Below are 19,677 nucleotides of genomic sequence, written 5' to 3'. Positions count from 1 at the left end.
ACTCGCGAGTTTTGTTAAGAAGCCTGTAGGCTTGCAGGATTAGAATTTCGCACGGTAATCGAGGGTACCTCCGCTTCCGGGATCCTTTGATCTTTCGAGCGCGTCGGAACTACATCGGCGAATATCGGCGGGAAAGGATCATCTCGCACAATAGAATTCTCGTAAGAACCAGTAGATGGTGAGTGAGCCAGATTATAACGTACTAGGGTTGTCAGATGTCCTCTTCTGGGAAGGACTGTCCTTCTTTCTAGTCCAAAGTTGTCAACATTTTTATGTCCTGCCAAGGATGCCATTTGTTCTTTCTGCCGCATCCAAGGAGTTTCTTTTTGCTTGTCAGATATGCTGTCATAACGACTTATCATAGTCGTTACTTACTCATACAGCACAAAAGTTGCAGCAATGTTGCTATATGGGTAAGTAACATTTATGTCAATATACTTTTATCAATATTTACAGCTGTGTATATATATATGAAATGTATAGTATATATAGTTTAAAATTGATGTTCGGTAAGATGACAGGCGCACTCTGCCCGACGACTTTGTTTTTGCTCATCAAAATTTTCGGCCGTCTTTCCCCACCAACTTACGAATCTGGCAACCCTAGCGTGTCTTGCTCGAAGATATACCCGACCAAGCTTGCATACCCTACAATTTGCTTCCCCGATTTGCTTTGTCGACGCTCTCCGATTCATATCTCGCGAATATTCCGTCGATACAATTCGTTTCGTCATCGTCACTACGACGATGCATTGTTTTTTTTTCTTTTCCTTCTGTATTAAAATCAAACGATTTGGATACGCGGTCCGTGAGAGATCGCAAGGATCACGCAGACGCTTTTATATATATGTAGTGTAGTGTAATAGAAATGTGTGCACCCGCACGCGCATGTGTACGCGTATGTGTATGCATGTGTGTGCGTGTGCGCGTGTGAGCGTGTGTGTGTGTGTATGTGTGTAATTAAGTTTACATAGCGTATAAACATATTATATAATAACGCGAAGGATTTAGATTGTATGACTATTGAACGTTTAACGTGTTTGTTCACTATGTTTATCCGTTATTGTTAGAGCGTTAGAGAATGATAAGGAAACACGCATACAAGTATTATAAAGCGCAATGCGTCCGATATGAAAGCGACAAAATAGTTTTAAGATGATCTCGAGTGGCTTTAAATTTGCGACCAAGCTGATTTGAGACGAAAAGTATCGTTACATTTAGTGAGTTTACACAAAAACACGAGATTGTCTTAGCATCGAACGCATTTCCGCGCAGCTTCCAAGAACTTAGGAACCGATCGATCGTACGGTGCTTTAGATCTTTATTAAGCGGACCAGACTTTCGATATCGATTTCGCGGCTACTATCGGGCTTATAATTCGGGAAGACACATCGAATTTCTCGTTCGCGCACGAAGAATCTTTCGTGCAACAATTTTTAAGTCCGCGCTTTGAGCACCAACGAATGGAGCGTAAGGATTGATATTCATTGGGAGTCCACTCGTTCGGTTTCCAGTGAGATCCCATGTGGTAGAACCTTAGTTGGATTTTGGTCAACGGTCATTCAGGAACCGATGTCATTGCAGTCAATTCAACTGTGGCAATTATTACAGTAGGATTAAAAAGCGTCGCGAGCGGACGGACAGAAAGAGACGCGCTCTCCTTTTGACTCGCACACGCGCCTGCGCCGGAACATCGATCAATTCGAGGGTGCCCTTAATAGTATGTAACTGAAGTCAATATATCTTTTAGACTTTTCTCTCATAATCGCGTGACTCCATAAATTCGCCCGTCCTTTACGTCCCATCGTTCAGCGGTTCCTGAAGAATCGTGTCAAAAAACGATTATTTATCTCCACGCGTACGCATATACGCACGCACGCACACACGCGCGCGCACACACACACACACACACACACACACACACACACACACACACACACACACACACACACGCGCGCGCGCACGCACGCACGCACGCGCGCGCATACACATACACACACACACACACACATACATACAACAGTATTCTTGTATAAAACGAGAATGCAAGATTATATATATATATATATATATATATATATATATTATATATATATTAATATAATTATATATATATATATATATATATTATATATATATTAATATAATTATATATATATATATATATATTATATATATATTAATATAATTATATATATATATATATAATGATGATAATATTACTAATAATGCTAATGTGTAAAACGCGAAGGTAGAACAAGGCGTTGGTGTAGCATTTCGACAGAGAGCAGACGTACTTGTTGACTGGTGTAAACGTAGATTTTATATCACGACATTGTACTTATATAGATTCTCGAGTATCTCTAGGATTAAGTTTTGAATACATTTATCTCCACTAGCTACTTGCAGTATTATCTCAGTCTTCGCTGCGTCGAATACGTTCGTGTACCTGTAATTGAGAAGAGGGATCCCCGTAATTATTCGTTTTAGAGTACCGTCAGCATTTGATTCCTCATTACGATTCTTCTGTTTTCTTCTTTGTGATAATTTTACCCGAAGGCGTCTTGAAGAATCTCTCCATGTGCGGCAGTTTTAAAAATATTACAATATAATGAATGCGTGACGATGAACACATGGACATACATAAACATAACAAGATGTAAAGATACATACAATAGCATATAGAAAGTAGACATACAACGAATATAATGATATTAGCTGGCACGGAGAGATATTGTTATAATATCCTTTATTGCCTGGTAACGTTTTCGTTTATTTTAACGGTTAACCATTTTATACACCGTATAAAAATTATAGAGATTACCGGGATCTCTCCAACTTGTCTTTTCTCATTGTTATTCAAGATTCCAGAAGATATCCTAACGCGTCAATATATATCTAGTCATAGCTTATTAAAATGTTATGTAAATAATTGTTCTATCACAATATCGCACACATACAGAGTGCTCCATTCTAATTGATACAGCTGAATATTTCAAAAGGTACTCAGAAAATTGAAAAAAAATTTTATATCAGTAGCTTAATACAATAATGCATCTGTGAATAAACGTATATAGAATAAAAGTATTAGTATAAAATGAAATATATTCCATTTATAGAACTAAAATTGACCTTAAAATCATCTTGAGAAAACACTTCAGGGTCATAATAATGTTATCATTATGTATTTCCTCCAAAATTTTACAATTTTTGTTTGAAACATGTTTTGATCATCTCCGTAGCTATCGATAAAAGAAGCTACATCACTTAAAATGGGGTATCTTGCATGTGTGTGTGAGTGTGCGTGTGTATGTGCGTGCATGTGTGAGTGTATGTGTGTGTACATGCATGTGTGTGTATGTATGTTTATAGATTTAAATATATACAAGGGTGTTTATCATAATAGATCCCACGATTTTTGCAACATTTGCAACAAATAGATAAAAAATGTTTAGAATATTATATTTGTTTGGAGCAAGTAGTGAATTGCAATAAAAAATGTTTATAAGTAATGTTTTAGAAAATCAAGATTATATTGAATTTTTAAAATAGGATCGTGTGAAATTTGTAAAATGGATATTTTAAAATATAGGATATTTTTTAATTATAATATTGTGTAAAGGACATCAAGACAAATTCAATACCGGATATATTCTTTTTATTTACACTTGATATAAAATTTACAAAGTTATTATTTAAATTATCATAAGATATCTAAACTATATTCTGTTTAAGTAATTTTATGTCACTCAAAATCGGACTAAAAATATAAACATATTAGAAATGGAATAACGATTCTCTCATTAATGCTATTGAAATAACAATTATTATATTTTCTTGTATTGATAATATAAAAGTTGTTTCTATATATATACAGGGTGTCCCATTTTAAAAGACTCACTCAAATATCTCAGAACCACTACTCAGAACCACTATCTCAGAAACACTACGTTAAATCGAAAAATGCTTAAAACAAAAGTTGTTGCTTGAAGGGGGACATAGGATAGCAATAGCATTTTGTTTATAGATGGCTCCATTTCCGAGATATTTACTAGAGATATTTACTAGAGATGATTACCAATTTTCTTAAATGGAAATCCAAATTTTTTATTATATCATCTTTTTCTACCAATTAATTTGAACAACTTTTGTCTGGAACATTTTTTTATTTGCTTAATATATTTTGAGATATTTAAGGAAAACTTGATAACTTTTCCAACATTTACCTTACGATATCCCGCTAACTATTCGTCGAAAGAAAAAATAGTATTAGACATTTTTTACTTTATTTACTACCAAGAATATATTACTATAATAGTGCCCTAACTTTTGTTAATTTAATAATTTTGAAATTTCCAAAGGTCGATAAGTTAACAAAAGTTAGGACATTATTATAGAAATATATTCTTGATAGTAAATAAAGTAAAAAAAGTTTGATACTATTTTTTCTTTCGACGAATAGTTAGCGAGATATCGTAAGTTAAATGTTGAAAAAGTTATCAAGTTTTCCTTAAATATTTCAAAAAATATTAGGCAAATAAAAAATGTTTCAGACAAAAGTTGTTTAAATTAATTGGTAGAAAAAGATGATATAAAACTGATGATATAAAAATAATAAAAAACTGGGATTTCCATTTAAGAAAATTGATAATCAGTGAATATCTCGAAAGTGACGGCATCTATAAACAAAATGCTATCGCTGTCCTATGTCCCCCTTCAAGCTAAAAAACTTTTGTCTCAAACATTTTTCGATTTAACGCAGTGTTTCTGAAATATTTGTGAGTCCTTTAAAATGGGACACCCTGTATATATGTATATATATATATATATACATATATATATACATATATATATATGAAATGTTCAACTTATATAAAAGGTAAAATTCAAAATGAGAAAAAGAAAGAGAGAGAAACGTTAATATTTTAATATAAATAAAGGATTTGCAGCACTATTTTTACTGCAACTTGTTGTTTGTTTAAAACAAATATAATTTTATATATAACATTTGTTTGTTATGAATGTCTTATCAATTATGCAGGGGTCATTATGGTAAACATTCTGTGAATTCAGGATGTAAACTAATTTATATTCACTATTTACATAGTATCAGATAGCACATTTCTTATTAATAATTAAATCGTGTACTCTTGGGACATCACATTTCTGCTCTATTTATTATACATAAGTACATATAGAGTGCCCCATAAGTCGAGGTTAATTACTCAGAAGATAAATGGGGACCCTAAAACAAAAAAGAAAGTTGATATGAACATAATTCCGCAAATGCGTGGTTCTCGAGTTATCGTCATTCTTACGTTGAAATTTGAAATTACCTTGCTTTCGAATTTTTGTCAAAATTGAAACAAGAGATAGTTTTTATGAGTTTTATAGCATGATTAAAGTCAAATAAAAATTGCGGGCTACTTTAGCTATCCAGCACTATCAAAATACAGCCCACAGCCCAATACCATAGGAGTGACGAACAGTAGAGTCCTGATCTCTGCCAAGGGATATTAAGTGGGTTATACCTTGTTAGTGCTGAATAGTGCTAAAGCAGTTCGTAATATTTGACTTTAATTATGTTATAAAACTCATAAAAACCATCTCCTGTTTCAATTTTAACAAAAAAATCCGAAAGCAAAATAATTTCAAATTTCAACGAAAGAATAGCTATAATTCGAGAACAACGCATTTCCGGACCTATGTTTGTATTAACTTTCTTTCTTGTTTTTCCTCATTTATCCTCTGCGATTGACCTCGACTTACGAGATACCCTGTATAATATACGTAATTATATATATACTTACGTATATATATATATATATATAAAATTATATTATATATATACTTATGTGCACACACACACACATACACACACAAAACAAGATTTTATTTATTAATTATTACTTTATTAAACCCTATCAGAATAAATGGCTTAGGACTCTTTTTCTCAAATCTTCATAAAAAATAGTACTTTGTGAATAGTGAGTGCAAATTAGTTTACATTCTATATAGAATACATTTGGCAAATGTGCGTGCGTGTGTGTATCAATATACATACGTAGCACAGTGCAGAGCCTAAAGTACATATTATAATAAATATATGCACATCCTCTCCCTCCCTCTTATTGCAAGGAGACCTATATACCGAATAGAAACAATTTAATATTATATATACTTTGTTTAGCTTGAAAATGGGACGAAGGTAGACGAATAGTTATGTATTCTGATGTATTTAAAACGTTTAAACAATAAAGAGCTATTGCTACTAATCAAATTTAAAAAATTAAATAGTTAGTCTCAGTATTAATTTTATAACATTTAAGTAGATAATAACAAACCCCGGAGAATAATTCAAAAGAATATATATGTTTATGTACAGAGTAAATCTGATAAAAACCATGTTTTTCTTATAAACGATTAGCGATAGAAGAAGACATCTATTATTAAAATTATAGGACAAGTAGGGGTACATTTGGCTTCTAAAGTGACCTCGAACATCAGTATTTTATACTAAAGAAGAGTTTTTTTTTTTAATAGATAGTACATTTCAGTCATTCTATAGATAGCACTCGATGAGTTTAATATAACTTTTGTATCAAAGTATCTTATAAAATTTTAACTATTGTCGGAATATGTCAACAAAAAATTATTTCTCAAACGTTTATGAAAATATTGTAATTAAAAAATCTCGAACTCATATGGTTCAAATGAGCAGAGCATTTAATTGAAAAACTCGTAGCGCAAAGGCAGATAATTGGAAATCTTTTAGGATATATTTCTTTTACAACAAAATGCAGTTACACAAAATAAATGTACATCACATAAATTAATACGTTTTGTCTATTTATTGCGTATTACAAAGGTTATATTTTATATTAGGAGGTTGAATTAGTTCTAGTTCCTGGCAATAGATGGCTTTAGTAACAAGTTAATATAATTAGCATGAATGTTGAAATCTGGCAACACTGAAAGATTTGACGTTTCTCTATGACAGTTTGAGCGCTATTGTTACTGATAGTTTTATTATTTACATGCGTCTAAAATGGATCGTACAAAATTGTATTTTCGACATTTACTACTTTTTTTGTTTGATTTGAAAAAATCGAAAACCAAAACTCATGAAATGCTTGTTACAACTTATGGTGATCAAGTTTCGTATTCCAACTGTAAATTTTGAATTCAACAGTTCAAAAGTTCTGGTTAACCAAAAAAATTCGAAGATTCTGAATTGCAAATATTATTGAATGAAAACACCACGCAAACGGAAAAACAATTGGCTGAACAACTCAACGTCGATAAATCAACAATTTCTAAACGCCTACGCGCTATGGGAAAAATTCAAAAGAAAGGCAAATGGATTCCACATAAATTGAGTGAAAGTGCTATTGCAAATCGTTTGAATATCGCCATGTCTTTGTTTGCTAAATAGAGGAAAAAAAGTTTTTTTGTGGCGAGTTGTAACTGGAGATGAAAAGTGAATTTATTTTGATAATTCGATAAAGCGAAAAACATCATGGATTGATCCAGGACAACCATCAATATCGACACCAAAACGGAACATTCATGGTCACAAAAAAATGCCCTGTATTTGGTGGGATATGGAAGGTGTGTAGTGTACCATGAGCTAAACCGAATGAAACAGTTACGAAGGAGCGATATCAGCAATAATTGAACAAATTGAATGATGAATTGATGCAAGAAAGGCCAACGATAACCATCTATAGACGCAAAGTGATTCTTTTGCACGATAATGCTCGTCCACACGTTGCTTTAATTGTTAAACAAACATTGTTAAAGCTCGAATGGGAAATCTTTCCGCATCCAGCGTACTCTCCAGACCTAGCGCCATCTGATTACTATCTCTTCCAATCGATACAACACGCTTTGGCAGATACACACTTCAATAATTACGAGGATGTGCAGAAATAGGTGTCTTGGATTGCTTAGGAAGACAGATCGTTCTGTCGTCGCGGAATCGCTATGTTGTCAGAAAGATGGGAAAAAGTCACAGCTAACGACGGAAAGTATTTTGATTAATGCAAATTTAACCATTTATTTAAAATAAAGATACAAAAATGGGCAAAATAAGACCAGAATTAATTTAACCTTTTAATAGTTCCATTTAGAAAGACAAAAGTCATTTTTAAACTTCGGAGGTATCTTCACCTAGTTAAACCTAGATTCACCTAAAGAACAAAACTGTGTTTATCGTAAGATGCTTCTCTCAGGACTGAGTAAATTTTATCTGAAATATTCTTTTTCAAATAGTAAATACATAGTTTAGGAGACAATCGCGTGGAAAGATTAAAAATAGGACATGTTGTATATATTTTTATATTTATCTTAAACTGGTATAAATATGTACATATTTTAATAATATTTGTTTAAGTAATTTTCATAGTTCTATAACACTTATCAAAATGTTTGTAGTTTTGCAAATGTATCTTACAACAACATTTCGTGAATAATTGCGAGAGACAATATGTAGCATATGTATTTCTTCGAAACTTCATATTATCTAGATCCTTGAAATTTATTTTACTACCTAGACAAATTTGAAATAAATACTTGTAGTTTTCTTCTCAAAATCAAGAATTTATGATCTTTTGTTTTAGTGGTTGGTGTGACTCTTGCTGTTCCTTATTACATGATATATTATGACCTGACAAAGATTGCTGTTTAGGCGAGCAATTATCCAAAGTCGACTCAAGAGCATAGAGTTTGATAAGTTCCTGCCGAATACGATCCAGACATTCTAAACGAATGATCCTTTTGTCAAAATTTGTCGAATTCCCATCAATCGTTAAAGCGTTCAATAATGATTGGCATTCAATCTCTTGAAATTCACGAGTCGTCTTCTCAATAATTTCCTGGTCTGTCCGTTCTTCCTGTGATACAAAATTCTGTACAAAAGATAAAGACAATATATTAAAATTAATGAGAGTTAATGAAGTATATATTCTTAAAGACCACACGACATGTTTAAACGACATTTTTTTCAATGTTAAATTTAAACGGAACTCACTTTCTATTTTTCTCTATTTTCTCTCTTAAAATAATAGCTTAAACATAATAAGCTTTAATTCTAAATCCTTATCGCGATTATATTTGATATTGGTGTCAGAGACACCATGAGACAATGAAATGACACTGAAAATTTTCGAATGCTATTTCCAAATAAAAAGATATTTGTATGAAAAAATAATAAGACTTTAATATACTATTGTCGCTCGACTTTGATGAAATTTTATAGATACATAATTCATTATAGATACATAGTTCATTAAATATAATAAAATGTTACAAGTACGAATATGCAGAATGCGGGAACGTATACTTTTAATATGTTTATATTCACATTTGAAACAGCTTATTAAAACTAAAAATTTTTTTTAATTATCAGCGAATATTTTCAAAATACTATAAAGTATATAAAAAAATATTTATAAAGATTTTATAGTATTTTATATAATATTAATAATATTTTATATAATATTAATAAAGTTGTATTCAGATTTTCCAAAAATATCAAATCTTTTAATTTACTTTATTTAATTTTTGGAATCAAAGGCATCCTAAATATGAAAAGTGAAAGAAATCATTTTGAAAAAGCACTCCAATTCCACGTGGATAGTAAAAAGAAAAAAGACAATTAGAATTACAATTTAAAATATCAACTTCAAAGAAATTAGGAAAGTGTCATATCTGACATTAGTCTTGTAGTCAACTGATCAAATACATAAATAGAAAACAACCTATTAAAATGCATCTAGAAATACCTCACATCTGTCTTATAAGCACTTCTTCATATGTTTGTGAAATACTAATTTCCAAAATTAAAAAATTATGTAATTCGTGGAAAAATAAAAAAAATCCTAAACAAATACACACGGTTGGATTTGTATTAACCAGAGCTACAACTTTTATTAAGAAGAAAAATCGATTTTCATTCGAAAAAAGCGATTATTAATGAATTTATTAAAAGTGACGCCATCTGCAAAAATATTGATATTGCTATTTTGTGTCCCCCTTGAGGTCAAACAACTTTTGTACAAAATAGATGCTTATTTCATTTATGGCGTTTGTAATGGAGATATCGCAACTATTGTTATTAACAAATGATTTTATTGATTAACTTTTTTTTATTTTATATCGTATTTTATATAGTATTAAAAACAAATTCATTATTTTTTACTCGTATTTCTGTTGTAATGTTTTTAAGAAAATCTCCAAAAACCTATATTTATATAATATTTTTCTTTATTATTTCTACTGTCATAAAATATACTAACTAAAAATTCTGAGATTATATATATTATATATTATATATATATATATATGTATATATATATATATATACTTTTGTGTCGTCCATGGTGCCGAGCATGTGATCGATAGATTCCAGAATATGATATTTTGTATTATAAAGGTCCAGTTTTGCTGCGTATGCAGGTTCGTCAGGTCCAATTTCCATGGATTTATTAATTGACTTTTTAGCTAGCATGAATGGCTTACTACTAGTTGCACAATAAGGATCGCAACCAAGCATTTTCGGTTTTGTCACTTTCCTGATATCGAATTTCTGTCCTTCGTTTCTCTCATCACTTTCACTAATTATAGGCTCTTTATGCCAATTCTGTTTCTCCAAATGTTCGAATATTACATCAGATTTTCTTATATTCTGAGACCGGTGTGCATTTAGCTGATGTTCAACATCATTTTCAGTCTTCATTTCCGTAACGTATTCGTTGTCTCTGTCAATGCAATGACGTCTCGATTCGAGATTTAACGCGTATGACTTCTTTAATTCATGAATTTGTTGGATGTAATTCATTGATACTTGATTGTTGGTATTGAAAAATCTTTGTTCGCCCGGCGATCTCTAAAATACAATAAGAGCGTTAGAGAACTGAAGCAAGTATTTCCTTTTTGATTCTTCGTTAAAAATTAAATTAAAAATTAAAAAAAAGTTATATGTAAATAAAGATATAAAAATAAAAGTAAAAGAAAATTAAAATTAATTTTATTAAAAAGTTAATTAAATTTAGTATATATTACAAAGTTTGTTTCACCTCAGGCTCTTTACAACAATTATGTTTCTGCAACGAACTTTTAATGGGTCCTGATTGTGTGTACTTGGAATATACTTCGACATCTTCATTAGCGAATTTCGGTTTTTCTTAAAAGATTCGATAAAATTAGATACGAAAAACTCTATATAAATAAATTGTTTTTAATTTGTGAATCAGATTTGGCTTGTCGTCAGATTATATATGCATCTAATATAATTGATCAATTATTTATCTTTTTCATATTACTTATCATAAAACCTGTTTATTATTTTTAATAAATTTCAATCTACAATACTTTATTAAATTAATAATATTCTATCGTTCTTTTGGTTCGTGAATGTCAAATTATGTATTTAGTATCCCTTTTTTTTCAAATCCTGATGAAATGATAAAAATATAACCTATTTCATATATCTTGACCATCTGAAATATTTCAGTTGTGTTTAATGATACGAAAAAATGCGAGATTAGAAAAAAAGTTACAGACTTAGTTATAGGTTTCCAAGGTTTTCCAATGAGATTTAAAGAAAAAAGATAATCTCGGTATTTAGCTTCGACAAGTCAATACTTATTTACAACACGATAACATCCGGTGTTTTTTATTGTAATTATTATAATTATTTCAATTATTATTTCAATTATTACATCGAAATATACAAAATAAATATAAATTTAGGATTTTTCGCAGAATAGCGGAGCGGAAAATAAAGAGACTGCTACAAAGAAATTTATTATAGAAGTAGTACGGGAATTACCAGTTAAAAGTTAGAGGGAGGAACATTTGAAATATCGGGACACAAGATATATGCATTCTTTCCTTCCGTTAAATATTTTAAAACAATTTCGCTTGTTCATGTTGGTCTGGCATGAAGAACAATGGGTAAAAAGAGCCGATTTTGGCCCATCGTGGAGAATGGATAAAACATATCATTTCCAGAGGATTTTAACCTGCTGAATACGATGCCGTTGTTAGTTTTCGTCTAAAACCCGGGAAACATGTTCTAATCTGAGGATCTATCATCCAATAATCGAATGGCCCGGGAAACCTTTGCGTAAACTTTGAAACTATTGCAAACTCATGTATTAGCTAAATTAGTCGAAGACAGTTTAGATTTTTGATTTAATAGAATTTCGATTTACTAGATTTTCGATTTTCGATCAAAAATAGAATTATTTTTGATTTAATAGTTGGAGGTATTTGGAGGTAACAAATAATATACACGGTGTCATAGACCATCCATACCATCTCATCTTTTTGTAAACGCGACATTTTAGGGAAAAATGTTTCAGACAAAAGTTATATAGTTTCAAGGGGGGCATATAACAACTCGGCAATAGAAAGACCTGGGTTCGATTCCCAGTCTAGCGACTACTGTGCTCTCGAGATTTTTCTCTCTTAGGAACGAAAATAAGATGCAGGTCCCGAACGTACGGCGTCCTGTCGCCACCTAGTACGTCCTCCTTTCATGGTGGATCTCCCTTCGGCGCATTGCAAAAACGTGTCCAAGCACCCGAGGGCAGCCAAAAAATATGGCGTCGAACCCGGGGCTTATTTGTATGATTTGCACCGGATAAGGAGGGGCAACGGTGGAGGCCGGCATACATAAACAGCAGGTCTTAAAGGATAGCAACCTTTGACTTTGAGAGACCTCCAGCTTGTACCACTAGGTACAAGTAATACCTCGTCTACAGGTCATTCTACAATACGTGTCGTAAGTTGTAAGCCGTAAGAACTGACCAATTATAGCCGATTATTTTTGTAATAATCGACTGTGATTCGCCAATTCTTACGGCTTACAACTTACGACACGTATTGTAGAATGACCTTTAAATAGAAGTCGTAGAGTCGTAAGTGTAGAAATTGACCAATCATAGTCCGGTAAGAGAAAAATAATCGACCGCGATTGGTCAATTTGTACGACTTACGACTCGTAGACTGCGTTCCGTTTCACGCATCGAGCGCATCGATCGCAACCAATACGTTGCGCGCATTGATATCGTTCCGTTTTCGTTAATGCGCCTATGCGCTTTTGGAAACGGAACGACTTTTGACGCGTTTGATGTGAAAGGAAAAATGGATGCTACCATGGTCACAATGGACATCGAAACATTGACAACAATAGCCTTTTTTTCATTAGTGAATGATGACAACAGAATTAGCAGCAGTAGTAGCAGTAGTAGTAGTGAGTCTATATTTTATCAAGAAATCTTGATCTGTAGAAAAATATTCACACACATGCATTAATTTAAAAATACAATTGAATTGTTTCTAAAACTTAAAAATTTCAATTTTACCTTTCGATGCTCTTAACGCGATCTCTTTTTCGAGAAACATAATGATCATTTCGTTATCCACTAATACGGGGAATTCAACTTTGTCGACTTTGTCCATTGTACGTATCTGTGATTATCTGTATGTTTAAAATAAAAAAATGTCGGTTTTACATTAAATATATCAGTCATCACGTCACGTTGTCAGTATTTAAATAGGGTTATATAAAAGATTATAAATACTAATCTGCACATGCCCGCATCAACTGCTTCTACTCCGAGCTGTAGTAGCTAATGCGCGCTTAATGCGATAGAGGTGGGGGGATCCTAGGGAATTCTATACGCCACCAATGCACGCATTAGCTGAAACGGAACGGTTCTCGATGCAGTTAATGCGCTCGATGCGTGAAACGGAACGGACCCTATGGCCGGTATTCATAGTCGGATCTTAAATTTAAGACCGTCTTAAGTTTATTTTCAGATGCTATACAAATTATTTCGTTGGCTATGGGGTATCTGAAAATGAACTTAAGACGGTCTTAAATATAAGACCTGACTATGAATACCGGCCTATGACTTCTATTGTAGACGATTGTATAACAATGGCCACGTTCAGTAGACTCAACAGTTGGACAACATTACTAGATTTACCACTGAATCTCGCTCCTGATTGGTAAATATTTCTGGGTCTATGAAGAATTTAAAAGAATGCTCCAATCACAGACAATAATCACTAAGCGCTCTCTGATCACTTTGTTCTACTGAACGCAGCCATTGTCTGTGATTAGAGCATTTTTTTAGATTCTTCATAGACCCAGAAGTATTTATTAATCAGGAGCGAGATTCAGTGGAAAATCTAGTAATGTTGTCCAACTGTTGAGTCTGTTGAATGCAGCCATTGGCCGCGTTCAGTAGAACAAAGTGATCAGAGAGCGCTTAATGATTATTGTCTGTCATTGGAGCATTCTTTTAGATTCTTCATAGACCCAGAAATATTTACCAATCAGGAGCGAGATTCAGTGATAAATTTAGTAATGTTGTCCAACTGTTGAGTCTGCTGAATGCAGCCAATTTCTTTATGATGGCGCCATTTTCGAGATATTTACTGATCATTACTTAAATGGAAACCCTAATTTTTTATTATATCATCTTTTTCTACGAATTAATTTCAACAACTTTTGTCTCAAATGTTTTTTTATTTGTCTAATATTTTTTAAGATTATTAAGGAAAACTTAGTAACTTTTTCAATATTTAACTTACTTTAATTTCGCTAACTGTTTGTCGGAAGAAAAAATAATAAAATGAGTTTTTTACTCTATTTAGTCTTAAGAATATATTGTTACAACAGCGCTCTGATTTTTGTTAATTTGATGATTTTGAAATTTCCAAAAGTCGATAAATTAACAAAAGTTATGGCAATATTGTAACAATATATTCTTGAGACCAAATAGAATAAAAATATCTAGTATTATTTTTTCTTTCGACAAATAATTAGCGAGATATCGTAAGTTAAATATTGAAAAAGTTACCAAGTTTTCCTTAATAATCTTAAAAAATATTAAGCAAATAAAAAAATGTTTGAGACAAAAGTTATTAAAATTAATTCGTAGAAAAAGATGATATAATAAAAAATTGGGATTTCTGTTTAAGAAAAGTAATGATCAGTGAATATCTCGAAAGTAGCACCATTTGTAAACAAAATGGTATAGTTGGTATATGTCCCCTTTAAAATCATACAACTTTTGTCTGAAACATTTTTCCCTAAAATATCATATCGCGTTTACAAAAAAATGAGATGGTACGGCTGGTCAGTGACACCATGTATATTATTTGTTACAGCAAATTTTGCAAAAAAAGAAGACACCTCCAACTATTAAATCGAAAATAATTCTATTAAATCGAACTATTAAATCGAAAATCTAAACTGTCTTCAGCTAATTTAGCTAATACATAAGTTTGCTATAGCTTTAAAGTTTACGCAAAGGCTTCCCGCGCCGTTCGATTATTGGATGATAGATCCTCGGGTTAGAATATGTTCCCTGTTTTAGACGAAAACTAATGACGGTATTGTGTTCAGCGAGTCAAAATCCTCTGGAAATGATATGTTTTGTCCGTTCCCCACAATGGGTCAAAATCGACTCTTTTTAGTCATTGTTCTATTTGGCAATAGCCTGGTCGAATATAGCACAAGTAGAAGGAAAGAATAGAAGAAAGAGGGAAAAAAAAAGAGAGAAGAAAAATAACAGCGTGAAAGGATACTGTGAAAGATTCTACGAAAGACGTAACAATATAAAACGAAAAAACTTTTTTATATTAGCTGCAATATGTGAAGCCAATTAAAAATGATAATTTCAAACAACGTAATATAGCATTTTAAAAGTTTGTATATATTTTTATCATATTTTTTTTATCGGACGTCGTAAGAAAGGAAATTCATCATGTCTCTCTTTATCCTAAACGTATCTAACAAATATTTATTAATGCTTACTCCTGCGCTGTCGATGAGTTTGCGGCAATCTTTTCGGGCAATAAGGACGAGTACTTATTTGGTAACCGTGCCGATATGCTTTTCGTGATAAAGGGATGCTTTGCGACTTTTTGATTGTCAGATTAATTGGTTCTGTGAAAGTATGTCCGTTTAGCATAGCCTCAACGTTTTCCAAAGTCCTTCAAAACAAAAATGGACTTAATTAGAAGTGTTATTTAATTCTATATGGATTAATTATAATTTGATTAATATTAAATTATAATTTGAAAATTCAATTATTTCAACTATTATCAATAATCATATGTTGCTTATTAAGCAACGACGTTATTATACGACGACGTTAGTTATACATGTTATATTGAAAATTAATTATAATAAAAATTATTGAGGAATATATTCACCTTGATTTAACAGATGAAGAAAGCCTTTGTTTCTCAGGCAGACAATAACATGAAGGACAATGTCTCTTATAATATTGCATTTTCTTCTTACGTGCCTCGATATCGCATAATCTCTCATTTTCATAGTCACAGTTAGAACACAAATAACTACTATTTCTGTACACGCTCGTGGGCATTCTATTGTATAATTCCAATTTTTCCTGAAATAACCCCATACAACTATATGACAAAATATTAAATATTTAATCTTATTTGAATATAACATTAATTTACCATATTCATATTTTGCGGCATTGTTGTAACTGAATCAAACGTCCTTCTCATAAATTTTGTATGTAGTATTAGTTATATGATATTACATTGATTATTAAGTAACTCTCATGACACCATCACTACTACATAACTTGTATAATTTGAGAGATGTATATTACACACATAAATTTCGTGCAATTTGTTATTCGTATTTTGACGAATACAGAACCAAAATCGAAAGAGATGTAAAAAATATATTCAAATAGTACAAAAAGTTATATATTGTACGAATCGTACAAAAAACACGAGTTTAATGTGTTTTGTCGATGTCAATATATTTCGATTCAATTTGCCGCAAAATTCAAGACAGATCTAGAAAAAGGATTTAGTAAATTTTGGCAAAGGTTAAAATTTAGTAAATTTACAGTTGAAATATACGTTAATTTGTTGGTATGTGGAAGTTATTTTATGATATATATATATATATGGTGTTATTTTCTTCGCGTGTGTACTAAATAAATAACCAATAAACAATTAATAAAAGAATTAAAACGAATTATCTAATATAATTAATTTAGAAATGGTTGCAAATTTTGTACGAGCTGCAGCATATATCTAATCTTGGGTAATTTAATTTTCAACGATATGCAGAATGTAATGCTATAGGGATCATTGCGAGAGAAAGGAAGATATACATATGAAATTACATACAGTCTGTTTGATAAGAGGGTGTCCGACAAAACTTTTACATGGAAATCGTTCGACAGGAAATTCCAACAGAAGCTGGTAGAGAGACATTTCGCTTAAGATGCTTTGTAAAGAAAGCTTCAATTGTTCGGCCTTCGTGACAAAAAGACATATTTCGTCATGAGTGCCGCATACTCATCGCGATTCGAAGCCGTTTCTCTGTACACATCTGAAAGGATAAAAAATGTCGTACCAAACAGCTGCTAAGTACATGAAAAAGTCTAAGACATTTGTAAGTAAGTGGATGAATCGCTGCGTAGAAGTGAAAAACGTCGACGATTTACCGGAACGTGGCTCTATACAGAAAACGACGGACAAGGAAGACAAACTGATTCTACAGATGTTTGCGAACAATATTCGTCTATTATTACGAGGTGAACAAGCAGCGTTAAAGGAAAAAAGATCTAAATATATCATGTGACACAATAAGAAGACGACTACGTGCTCATAATGTGAAATATCGAAGCACAGAAAAGAAATCTTTGCTATTCGAAAAACACGTCGAGAAAAGAATTGCTTGATCGCAAGAAAATATGGCCATATTGGACCTGCCATTTGGAGTTTTGCAAAATAGATTTAATTCATAATCAGCGACATTTGTGTGCGAATTTCAATTAAATAATAACAGGCTAAAAATAATAACAGGTTTTTCCATATTTTGACATAAAAGATAACTAAGAAATTGGAGATAAATCAGTTTCTTCAAGTATTCCCCAAAATTTATTTGTGAAGTCAAATTATATTAGGAGTGTGATTCAATTTTGAAGGTTTTGCAAGAGATGGTACTAATGTCAATTTTGTCGAAGACATTTTAATCATAGCTATTATTTCTTAATGTTTTAATATTAGTCAGTGATATTTAGTCATTTACTAACAATAGATGCAGTAAAAATCGTGTTAATACTATCTTAAGAATGAAGCTTCCTAAAGAGTATTCGAACATCGATTAAGACATGTGAATATTGGTTTAGATGATTCAAAAGTGGTGATTTCAATGTTAATAGTCGCTTGGGATAACCAAAAAAGTTTGAAAATGCAGATTTGCAAGCATTATTAGATGAAAATCCAGCATAATTCACTTCAGAACTTACCAGAGCATTATTATTTTGTCTAAATAAATCAATTTTTAAGTAAAAAGAATCATTCAAAACTAAATCACACTCCTAATATTTACGGAAGTAAGCGGTTAAACACGAATTTTATTTGGTCATAAATAACATTTTATTTATCACAAAATTATAATCAAATCTGTTACCAATTTGTCAATTCATTATACTAATAATTTACTTATTAAATTATTTCGTTAAACTATTTTAACAATACTGTTTGGCTTGAGACTGGCATGCAACTAATTAAGGTGGAGTTTTCTCCTTTAATTATAGCTGAACTTTTAATTGGTACAGCTATTTGTGTTAAGCTTGACAACGTTGCGAGATTATCACGTATGAAAAACTTCACATCACATTTTTACTTTATATCAAAAATAACAATCAACACTTTTCATGTATGCGATGTTCGTCGTGAGAAAATTTTCGTGTACGATATATGTACATACATCGTGTAATTTCGAGAATAAGGTCGCTCATCGTTCCTATTAAAGAAAAGTTGATCATAAATTCAATTGTCTAGAATAGTCTTTAACCATTAGACACACTTTTTTCAATTTCTACATAAGCATTTTAAGAATTTAAATAACATTTCTACAATTCCACAAAAAGCAAAAAGTGAACGAATGAAATTAGCAATTCAAACGATTCTTTTGAGGTAAATTCGGTGGTCTAGGAAAAATCGTTGATGTCGACAAAATCAATTTTGATTGGCGTATTGGAGTTTGATTGGCGTAAATACGAACGAGGTAGGTTAGGTTGAAAGAGCAAGTGTATTTTTAAAGCAAGCCAAGTGGACTCCAAAGAACTCTGATTAGAAATCTGATTAGAAATCCGAGCAATAAACGTGATTCTGAAACTATAACGACATTGATTTAGAAACATATATTATCTGATATAATAATTTTCTCAGACAGTTGGAAAGTCTACGATATACTTGAAACCGTTGCTAACAACTAGATAATTGAATCCCAGTGGAAACCTTTACCACTCAGGTTGCAAAGAGACAGTGTTTCATCAGAGCAATCCTTACGAAAAAAAAAAAACTACAAGAATACGAAGAAATTACTGGCATACTATTAAAGAACTATTAATAAACAACTAATAAACAATTGTCAGAACCAATATTTGGTATTTACTATTTCCACACCTACACAAGAGTACTCCAAAAATTTCAGTTCGCTAGGTTATAGGAGCATCTCGGAACTATAACCGTAAAGAATACATGTCTGTTAGCTTTATTACGTCGTTGCCAAAAATTGTTCAAAACTTTGAAATCATTTCTTCCCGAATTACAGGTAGAGCAATTGTGAGAACGCGTTATATAGGGTAGG

The 19,677-nt window shown here is 31.7% G+C and overlaps 1 protein-coding gene across 1 annotated transcript; it reads right to left on the bottom strand.

The window, feature by feature from the left end:
• Positions 1–8,588: 8,588 nt before the first annotated feature.
• LOC105184559 (uncharacterized) lies at positions 8,589–16,532 on the bottom strand. The gene is made up of 6 exons (XM_019841908.2): positions 16,512–16,532; positions 16,239–16,438; positions 15,838–16,016; positions 11,078–11,184; positions 10,366–10,887; positions 8,589–8,908 (listed from the first exon to the last, which is right to left on the bottom strand). Exons 1-6 carry the CDS (start codon positions 16,530–16,532, stop codon positions 8,594–8,596), a joined length of 1,344 nt encoding a protein of 447 aa, XP_019697467.1. The 3' UTR covers positions 8,589–8,593.
• Positions 16,533–19,677: the final 3,145 nt, after the last annotated feature.

Source organism: Harpegnathos saltator, unplaced genomic scaffold (genome assembly GCF_003227715.2).
Source record: "Harpegnathos saltator strain DR-91 unplaced genomic scaffold, Hsal_v8.6 scaffold182, whole genome shotgun sequence".
NCBI classification, from domain to species: domain Eukaryota; kingdom Metazoa; phylum Arthropoda; class Insecta; order Hymenoptera; family Formicidae; genus Harpegnathos; species Harpegnathos saltator.
This window is presented reverse-complemented; position numbering and strand designations above follow the sequence as displayed.